The 11,206-nt window shown below is 35.0% G+C and overlaps 1 protein-coding gene across 1 annotated transcript; it reads right to left on the bottom strand.

Moving 5' to 3' along the window:
• Positions 1-7,364: 7,364 nt before the first annotated feature.
• On the bottom strand, positions 7,365-10,373 carry B0H65DRAFT_441326 (uncharacterized protein; the record flags this gene model as incomplete). The annotated part of the gene is made up of 5 exons (XM_062825519.1): positions 7,365-7,381; positions 7,438-7,482; position 7,646; positions 7,948-8,045; positions 8,531-10,373. The coding sequence occupies 5 exons, from the start codon at positions 10,371-10,373 to the stop codon at positions 7,365-7,367; spliced, it is 2,004 nt and encodes a 667-aa protein (XP_062682807.1).
• Between the last annotated feature and the right edge of the window lie 833 nt (positions 10,374-11,206).

The following is an 11,206-nucleotide window of genomic DNA, read 5'->3' on the forward strand; positions in this document are numbered from 1 at the left end:
CTTTTTTAATACCCTTTCGTTTTTATTCTAACCCTTATACTCTTTAAATAATTCTTTATTTTTATTAGTACTATAACTCTTATACTCCCCTTCCTAATTATTATTTTCCTAATCCGATACTTAAACCAATATATCTTTTCCATTATCTTCGTATTATTCTTTCCTCTCTGCTACGGCTCTTTATATTTTCTAACCGATTAATAATACCCTCTTTATACTATTGTCCGGTATAACCTTTTTCCGTATTACTTTTCCCTTTTCTTTACCTTTCTTAATAATTTATATTAAAAAATAATTTTCTTTAATTACTTTAATAATTTCGTATAATTATAGCTTCCGCAATAACCCGTCCGTTAAATTAAATTTCCCCGCCTAATATTCAATACCGAAACTATATACTGCTGATTCTAATACTTATTAATATTATTATACGCTAACCCTATTCTTATTTTTAAAATATTAAAAGTTTAAATAATTTATAATAATAAGCAAAGGTTCATTATTATATAATAAATATTACCTTTATACTTTTAGTGCGCTTATAATTATTAATAATTCGCCGTTGTTAACATTATAACGCGTTTCTTCCGGGGACTTTTTACAAAAAAAGAATATAATAGGGTACTAATATATTTTATATAATTACGTTAATACTACGCTAATTACGAAATCGGATATATTTAGTTTTATTCGGATTGGTAAGGAAGGATCAAAATGCTATAATATTAGTACCTCTTAAAATCGCCGCTTTAATTCTTCGAATACTACCTTAATCGGTTCCGATAATTCGCACGATTTTTATTTCTCTTCTTTTAATAAATACGTTAATAGAATTATAATTTTGAAGTAGGACGTTATAAACTATCGATAGAACCCTATAAACCCTAGGAAAATTTGGATATTATAAATACTTTTCGGGGCTTCCTAATTTATAATCGTTATAACCTTCTCCGGATTTATCGAAATACTTTTAGGCGAAACTATATAATTTAAAAACAATACCCTCTTAGTATAGAATTTGTATTTATTTAAATTAATATATAAATTACGTTCGTATAAATATTAGAAAACTTCCTTAACGCTTTTAGAATAATCTTCTTTATTTTTATTATAAATTATAATATTATTAAAGTAAACGATATGAAGAGTATTAATTAAACTTATTAACGTATTATTAATATACGCTTAGAAAATAATAGGAATATTAATTAATCTTATTAATATAATTAAGAATTTATAATATCCGTACTTTGTAAGAAATACCGTCTTCTCTTTACTGCTTCCATTTAATCCGAATACGATAATATACGTCCTTTAAATCTAATTTTATAAAAATCTTCACCGACGATAACCGATCTAAAATCTTTTAAATAAGAGGTAACACTATATAATTCTTCGTCATTACTTTATTAAACGTATAGTAGTCGATATATGACTTTAATTTACTTCCCTTCTTTAGAATAAAAATAATAGGAATCTTTATTAAATTAATAGATAAACGAATTTATCTCTTATATAACGCTTCCGTTAATTATCCTCGGAATACTTCTAATTCCTTAATATTAAACGCGTAAATAGGACCTTAGGAAGCGGACTCTCTTTCGATTAAATTGATGTAATATTTTAAATAGTTATATTATAGTAGGGGTATAGCCGATACTTCGAATATTTATTAAAATTCTTTATACTTCGGAAGGATTATCGGTTCGGCGGCAACCGTCTCTTCCTCCATAAGTTTGGCGACGAGCGGCTTCGGAATTACTAATTTTAATAAAGGTTCTAACAGTAAGTAAATTCTATTTAATATAATTCTAAAAATTCTAAAAGGTATATCCGGGGATATATTAATAGATATAGGAGTTGTCATGGGGCTAGAGCCTAGGGGTTAAGCTTGGCTATTGCCAAGTCGTATCCTATCTTATCGATAAGAATGCGAGCCTTTTGGTTGGCTAGACCTATATACTTGCCTGGCCCGTGCGGTTTTGGCACTGGTTGTACAAAATCTTTTTTCGATTGTACCCATCTGGTGTAATCTTTTCTCTCTTGCTTCCTCTATTAAATATAATATTTCAGTTATATAATTATACGTTATACTTTACTCGTATAGACCCGTTATATTATATTTGACCCTCTTTTTAAGTTAATACCATTGCCCTTCTCTCGCTAATATACTAAAGAGTTTTCCCCTCCCTATCTACGATATTTTATAATAATAGCTCCTTTAAATCGTTTAGTCTACGAATTCTTAAGAATGTTAGCAATAATTTGCTTCCTCGATTAAATAGATAATTTTCGAGATTTCCGCTCTTAAAACTATTCTTCTCAATTCGCCGTTATATAAGCTAATCCTCCCGCATTTTGAAAAGTTTTTAAGTAGTAAAAAAGAGTTCGAAATTTAGGTTTTGAGCGCATAAGCTAAACTCTATATAGATAGCCCCGCTATTAGCGATTTAAAAGCGTAATTCTATTATTTACTCGCTTATTTATCGCTTTCGCTAATTCTTTATCTTTATAGTTGCCGTTAGTATTTATTAATAAGTTCTATTTTATTTATAGGGACCCTAACACTATTAAGCGCATTAGTTAAAAATTATATTAATTTAAATAAAAGCCTAAGGAACTGATAGTAGCCTTTATTACGAAATTCGAAGAAGTATTCTACTACGCTCATATAAATTCGTAACCGGATGCTACTAAAGTTAACTAAATATTTATTATTTTAAATTACGATTGGAAATAGCATTTTTTAGACCGAATTGACGTGCCTAAGTAGTATTTTTCATTGCTAGAATATTTCTATCGTTTTAATAGTAATACTTTTTTTTTAACTTTCTCTTTATTAAAGTAGGCCCTAATTAATAATAACACTAGTAATCCTATAGATACCTCTATTGATACTTTGGTAATTAAACCTTCGTTATCGTTTCAAAAGTAAAAAAATAGGTAGAAGAAAGAAGGCAAGTATACGAACTATAGGAGTAGTTTTTACTAATTTAAATAATATAAAAAAATAAGGATAAATAATTTACGGCCTAGTCCGGTTGGGGGTTTAAATAGTTATAATAATAATAATCAAAAGGAGAAATTTTTAAATTAAGTAGTACTTTGTTGAGGGTAATTTTAATAACATTATAATAGAAAGAGGTTTATAAGTCTGTAAAGAAAGGACTTTTATAATTATTTGAATATAGTATTTATTGGTTAGGGGTTAATTAATTTTATTCTACCCTTCTACGTATATTTCTAAGAGAATTTACTATAATACGTAACTATAGGAGGGTAATAAATATTATATTTCGTAGGTATAAGGACTATTAAAGTTATTCTTTAGCGGAAGAAATAATAGTTACTATTAGTAGGAAAAGTAGAACGATACGAAGTATTAAATAATAACTTTAATACTAATTATTTCCGTTATAGATTACTAATATAATATAATAAGAAAGGGCCTTAAATTAGGCAAAGTCTAGAAATATCCGCTAATTTAATTTTAGTACTAAGCTATAGCATAACTCTATAAGGGTAGGCAATAGGTATATCGCTACTAATTCGAGTACGAAATAAGTAATCGTATAACGTTTATTTGGGGGTTTAATATAAATATTTTTCTTAATATTATTAATTTCTTCCTCGTTTAAATAGGTATTTAGTTAGGCGTGTTTGGTATTGGATTTTGGTTATTTCTATATATTTAGTTATAATAAATTCTACGTGGTAAGACCGCGCTTCCTAAGGAGGAGTAGGGGGGTAATATTATAAGGCTAGAACCTAAGAGTTAAACTTAGCTATTACCAAGCCGTATCCTATTTTATCGATAAAGATACGAGCCTTCTAGTTGGCCAGACCCACATACTTACCTAGCCCGTACGGTCTTAGCATTGGTTATATAAAACCTTCTTTCGACTATACCCTTCTGGTGTAGTCTTTCCTCTCTTACTTCCTCTGTTAAATATAGTATTTCAACTATACGATTGTACGCTGTACTTTATTCGTGCAGACCCGTTACAAGAGTAGGTATATTGGAAGAAATATTGGAGAAATCTAGGATATCCAGTAGGGTTGAAAATTCTATGCGTAAGGGTAAGGGAATTTTAAAAAGGACGGCCGAATATGGTAGGGAGTTAAAATTATTAGAAGACTTTAATATTTCTTTCGGGTCTAATATAGGGATTGAATTTTAATACGGACTATAAAGAAATATTATAGCTTTATATATATTTTTAGTCGGTTTTTTACTCGTTTTTAAATTTTATATTTCAATCTGAAACTGGAACTTCTTCCGACGCTAATTAATTTTAAAATTATATTCGTATAATTAAAAGTAATTAAAAATAATATTTACGCTAAGGGAATCGATAATTATAAATATAATCCTTTTTTTCCGTTTAATATTAGAGGAGTCGCGCATTTTAATAAATGAAGTAATCAAATTACGTACAGGAACAGGTTAGAGAGAGAAATTAATAAAATAGTAATTTACAAACTTTATTTTAGTATCCGACGGGAGTAAATACCTTTTAATAAAGTTTAACTCCGCGTTGGAATTTATTAAATTATAAGTTTTTCGCTACTTTCTATATATTTTTACTAATAATTTCGTATTTAAATATAATTACAAGATACCTACGCTTCTTTAAACCGAAGTGGTTACAATCTTTACTAGTACTACCGGCTTAATATTCGCGCCTTAGATTAGAATACTATAGGGAATAGGGTATTAATATAATATATAATTTAATTTACCGCAATTATAATAAGAATATTTAAAATAGGAAAACGCCGAATGTTGAAATTTATTATATTTATAGTAAGTATTACGCAATTTTATTACCCAGTATTAACTATACGTATATTTAAATTAATTATAATAATAATAAATAATATTAGAATTAGTAGAAATTATAAGGAGAGGACGAAAGAAATTAATAGAATTAGGAATAAATATAGGAGTAGAAATAGAAATAAAAGTAGGAAGAGAAGAGGGAGAAGATAAGTAAGGACGTAGTACTTAAGGGCGCTAATATTATATTATTAATTTTAAAATTTCTAAACTTTTTAATCGCTTTATATACGCTATTACTTCAGTTAATGTATTAATACCGTTTACTAATAAAACGCCGCTATATAATTAGGGACGTAGGTGGTTAATTTATTATAAGACGCGCGAATATTCCGATTATTCGTAAAATATATTGAACTTTTCGGTATAGAAATAGTTATAAAATATACGAACGGTTTCGGTAGCGCTTTATTATATACGTTTAAAATTAGTAAGGGTAGAACGTTCAATAGTTTAAATATTACCGTTATATTCCTTCTTTAAAAAGGTACGTAGGTCTTTCTAAATAGGAATATTACGGATAGGGTTATAATTAATCTTCTTCTTAAAGGTTATAATATATTTAATTTATATATTTTTAAAATTACCTTCGATATAATTAATAGCGAAAAAAAGGGTATCCGGGGGTATTCGAAATAATAATCGTTAATATTGAAAATAAAGTTACATACTTGGGAAGAGTTCTCGCTAATAAATTTAAAAATATTAAATTTGGGGAAATATTTAAATAAAGTAATAAATTAAATCGGTGTAATAGATATAGGAATAATAGGCGCCGCAATTTAAGGAGTAATAATAGGAATAAGGAGGGTCGAAAAGTGCGTTTAATTATAAAAGAAATAATTTTAGTAGTGGAATCTGAAAGGAATAGGAGGGTAATTATCAAATTAATTTTGCTTTAATAGGTCTACGAAATTATTCTAATTATAAAGAAATACATATAATAGGAATTAAATTAAAAGTAATTTAATAACCGCTATATAAGATTTAAAGAATCTTTATTTCTATATTATAATATTATTCTCTAAATAGTAGAAGGGATTATACGAAATGTACGAAGGGGTAAAAGAGCGGTCGCTATCCGAATTATCGTTATTTATTTTTTCGACGGTCGGCTAATAATATTAGAACGAAGGAGGATGTTATTATTAAAGGCTATCGTTGGCTACGGTAAGAAGGGTAATAAATAATTTTTACGTACTAGAAATAGAGGGAAGGGTTTTTTTAGCAGTCTAAAAAACGGATTATCCGCTATATATTTATATCCTATTGGTAATCGTTCAATTCCCGTAGGAAGAACCATTAATATATTAGGATCGTAGAAAAAAGTAGGTTAAAATATTTATAAATAGCGTAAATATATAGGGGACGTTAAGGTAAGGGGAGGATTAAAAATATATTAATAATTAACCCCGATGATTTTAGAGGCGAGTTCGACCGGCTATTTATATTATTGTAAATTCTATCCTATAGTAGCTAAATCCGCGACGGCTCCGAACCGTTCCGACACTATACTACGGCGCTGTGCTGTGCGGATATCGGCGCTCCTCGGTACTGGCACGGGTCCAACGCCTAACAAGTCCCTGGCAACCTAACACTTCGCTATCCTTTCGATCTTTATTTATTACGTAAATATCTAGCGTATACTTAGAAACGACTTTCTTTGTTTTTTTAAAGTCTATAGTAATTATAACGGCGAGAATATCGCGGCGTCGATTTTCTATATTTTCGAAAAGTTCGAAATCCTAATTAATAATATCGGTTACTTCTAATATAATAACGTCGATTCTAACGATCGTTATATCTACTACGTTCTAAGGTTTATTCCCCTCATTCAATTATAAGAAGTTTAAATTTAAATTACTTTATCGCCGCCTTTACTACTTCGGTTACGTTTTAAACTTCGGTGCTAAAGCCGCTATTAAAAGAGGGGGTATTCGAATACCCGAATTTACTAATCTATTTGCCCGCTTATCTATAGCTAATAAAGATATTATTCTCTAGGAGTAGCGTAAGGAGGGGCCGGTTGGTCGGTTTTATAACGTTATTTAATTTATCCGTCGAAGCCTACAAAGGCGCGCAAAATTCTTAGAAATTATATAATTAGGCTGTAATGATACTATTATTAACTAAAACTTTAATCTCTTAATACGTAAAGCGATAGAGGAGGACAAAGTTTTATTAGTAATTACTATAATTTTTAATAATACAACCCGTTAGAATTTGGACTATTGAATAATCCGCTGCGCTTAGAAGCTTCATCAGTTTATTAATTACTATATTACTAAGACTATAAATTGCATTAATATTTCGAAGCGACTCCCTAAAGAGGACCGGTTTAATAATAATAATTAAGGTATTCTAGTAGCTATTATAAATATAATAAAACCTTTTAAAGACTTTACTAAGAAGTACGAAAAGAAGGGTCCCTTTTTTTTAATAGTTATACTTAATTTTTATTATTTAATTAATAAGTTCGAGATTAAGTGCGTATAATATAGAGGTAATATTACCTTCGAATTGTTTAAGGGTTTAGAAATCCTAAACTTAAATATTATTATGATTACCCCTTAATTACGCAATAAGCCTACCCTTACCCGTATTACTTCCTTTTAAGCCGCTTCCTCCTAAACAGCCTCCTTCTAATTATAAGAGTAGTATAATCTTATTAATTACGCTAACGATATAATTAATAAGGGTATTAAAGCCGTTAATCTAATATTAAATAAAGTTATTACGAAGTTTAAAAAATATTGAAATTTAATAGAAGATTATTTTGTATACTAAATAGTGTATATCTTCTACCCTAATTACTATAGTAAATAAGTATATTATAAATTCACTTAATATAATTATAATAAATTATTAAAAACTTCTAATTAATTTACAAAAAGAATTACGCTAACTAATTTATCGCTAACCCGCTAATTAATATTAGTAATTAATAAGTAAAGAGAATAAAGGAGGATTGGCTAGTTAACTCTAATTTTTATAATACCCTCCTCTTATAATTAAAGAAGGAGAATAAGTTAGAGCGCTACCTTAACGACGATATTTACGCTATTGATAATATACTAGGGTAGTTGAAGGCTAACGAATTTACTTACCCGCGACTTGCTTATATAATATTTGACTTCTATTCTATCTCCTCTATAGTAAACGATTGTAAGTGCTCTTTTAGCAGTGCTAAATTGATTATCGATAGCTAAAGGAATAGTCTTTATGTGGAGACTATTAATACTATCGAAAGCTTAAAATTTTGGCTAGTACTAGAACTAGGGTTTAATAAGGATGAAGAGTAAAGTATATATACGATTCCATAACTATCCTTATAGAGGGATTGCCAGTTGTAGGGAGGTTAAGGGAGATTTAGGGAGCTAGAAATCGTAAGAATCGAAGCACTTTTGAGCCCAAAACACCAGAAATCGTGATATTTCTAGTCAACTTACGTGACTCAACTCGACTCAACTCAACTCGACTCAACTCGAAATATCGAATTAACCCACTCAACTAACTCGAACCCTCGAGTTGAGTCGAGTTGAGTTATTTCTAGCGCTGGTAGATCTGAAGTGGGTGCGGGTAGTGTTACTCTTTTTAACCACTACGTTTCGTAAAACCTCAACGACCGTCGCCTCTTCCCCTCCGCCTCCTCCACCTGTGCCTCTCGAGCCCTCTTCTCCCAGTACTTACCCAGCTCCTCGTCCTCGTCGTCGTCATCGTTGTCGGCCACCCGGCCGGCCATGGCGGCAATCGGGACTATGTCTTCGCCGAGGACGGGGGAGGAGACGCTGTGACAGAGGGAGCCGTCTTCGTTGATCTCGTTGGCAACGTCGATTGCACCCTCTGCGGAAATTGAGCTGCTGGCGGCATCATCGTGGTCTTGATCCGGACTGTGGTTGGAGCGGATGCTCTCATTCCAGGTATGCACCAAATCAACATCGTCATCCATCTCTTCGTCTTCCACCTCTTGGTCACTCATCTCTTCGTTGTCTTCTGTTTCTTCCTCGTCTTCCGTATCTTTATCGCCTTCCACATTTTGATCCTCTTCCACCTCTTCGTCGCCATCCATCTCTTGGTGATCCTCCATCTCTGCGTCGTCTTCCATCTCCTCGTCTTCTCCCATTTCCACGTCGTCTTCGGAGTCGTGGATACCGCTCCATTCACTGGTATCGCTCCGGCTGTCGGACTCCTCATCGGTCTGACTGCTATCCGGGCTGCCATCCGAATCCCTGTTGTTGGCAAGCGTACCATCCGCCGAGTCGTCGTTGCCTTCGTCGACATTGTCGTTGAGTCCATCATCCGAGTCGCTGTGCTCAGAGTCGACATTCTCAGAGTTTCCATTATCAGACCCGACATCCTCCTCAGGCGCCATCAATCTCTCCATCTCCCGCAGCCTTGATACCAAAGGCGTCAGTGTGGTATCTACAATCTGACGAATGGTGTTGACGACCCGTTGATCGCCGCGAAGCCGCTTGACTTCAGTCATCCAAACAAGATCCCTGTACATCTTGTCGAACCCGCCCGCGAGCAGGGTAGAAACACTGCGCTCGCGAATCTCCTCCTCGGAATGGGGATCAACTTCTCCATTTCCAGGGGCAACCTCTTCCATTGACGACGTGACCGTTTCGTCTGCCGCGGTAATGACCTCTTTCAGAGTCTGCTCGATTCCGATAACGTCGTGAAGGAGTGGCATAAGCTGGGCTGTTAACTTCTGGGCTTGCCACTGTGGGTGATCGGGTCTCAATCTGCTCTGTGTTCTCGAACTACGAGTGCTGAGTTCGCGAAACACTTGTCTTTCGTCGTTCCTGACACTGGCTGCGGCATCAGGAGAGGCTTGCCCTTCGCTGTCCTTGGGACTTTCTGTGGCTTCAGGAGACACTTGTCTTTCGCCGCCGTCGTCGGCAGTGGCACTGGCACTACCAGTGACATCAGGCGAAACCTCGCTTCCACCTCCAACAATGTCTCGAATGTTCTTGTTCCACTGTTTCTTGACCTCGCGTTTGGAAGCAGACTCTACCCCTCCCCGGAAGATGGGCAAGTAGAAGCAGCTTTCCTGGTCCATGATCTGCGGGGTACACAGCCCATCCTCATCCTGCTGGTCGACAAGACCGTAGAACTTCATCTGGCCGTCCAGACCGCTGATAGGAGTGACGACCATGATCAGTCTGTTGTCGTCATGGACGGCTATCGTACGATCTGGCGCGACAACGGTACCAACAGCCGTGCCGAGTTTCTTACTCGCGCTTTTCTTGGCGGCGTCGGGGAGGTCGGCGACGGTAAAACCGACGAGCAAGACTTCCTCCGCCCCTGTCGTCGGGTCGTTATGAGTTTGCAACTCTTGGTCGGTGAACTGCAGGTCTCGCCTAATCCGGAGATTTCGGTCGGATATCGCCTTGATCGAGGGCCGAGATGAGGGGGCTCTGGTCATCAATTTGATAACTTCGTAGCCATCTACGTGTTGAGGGATTGCGACGGCCCAACCGTAGAAGTTGAACGCCATGTTGTGGACCTGCTGTCCGCTGGGGGTAGCCATGGTTGCTGTCTGTCTGTGTGGAGGTCGTCGTGCTTGTTGTACATAAAGCGGCAATTGGGATCGATGCTAGAAGTCTCATTCATGCAGTTGGTTGTTTGGGACAAATGGAATTTCTCGTGCGCTTCATGGGAGAAGTGGAAAGAGCTAGAAAAAGAAGAGGAAGCCTGGAAAGTCAACAGAAGGACGGCAACAAGTGGGCCCGATACGCAGTGAAGGGGAAGCGCGGCCGGAGTGAAGGGCGCAAAGCGGAAGGCACGACCCTCTCCTCATCCACCCCGTCTAAAACAGCTTGTCATAGACTCATTGCGAATTTGCGCAGTCGAGCGAGGCGTGGGGCATCAAACTGACAGTGTTGCCAGTGTGACTGGCAGACGGATACGAGCTGAATCATCGATGTATACGAGCCAACTACAACAAACTAAAGAACAAACCATAGCAACAAAGCAAAGTAAAGTCGCGGGCAAGACGGGCAAAATTTTGCTCAATGTCTGTCATTTTCACATGAGGGATAGCTCGCTCAAAGGTCAATCAGACTCAAAGGCTCAAAACTGCGATTCCCACAGTCTCGTTTGTATCTATTATTCCGTCTCATATGGTAGTCTAGAAACAAACAGGACAAGTCGTCCGGCCCAGACACTGACCCAGGATCAAGCAGCTGATCTGACACAGCGAGTGCCCGATTGTATCAACATCGAACGATATCTATTTATGGATCCCTCCTTCCTCACTCGCACCTCTTCTCTTCGATTCTCAGTTAACTGTCGCCTTTCCCACTTCGTCCAGCCATTCCTCCAACTATCCATTAACAAAATCATCTCTTATCAATAATAAAA

Source organism: Neurospora tetraspora (genome assembly GCF_033439725.1).
Source record: "Neurospora tetraspora strain CBS 560.94 chromosome Unknown B0H65scaffold_3, whole genome shotgun sequence".
Classification (NCBI taxonomy): Eukaryota; Fungi; Ascomycota; class Sordariomycetes; order Sordariales; family Sordariaceae; genus Neurospora; species Neurospora tetraspora.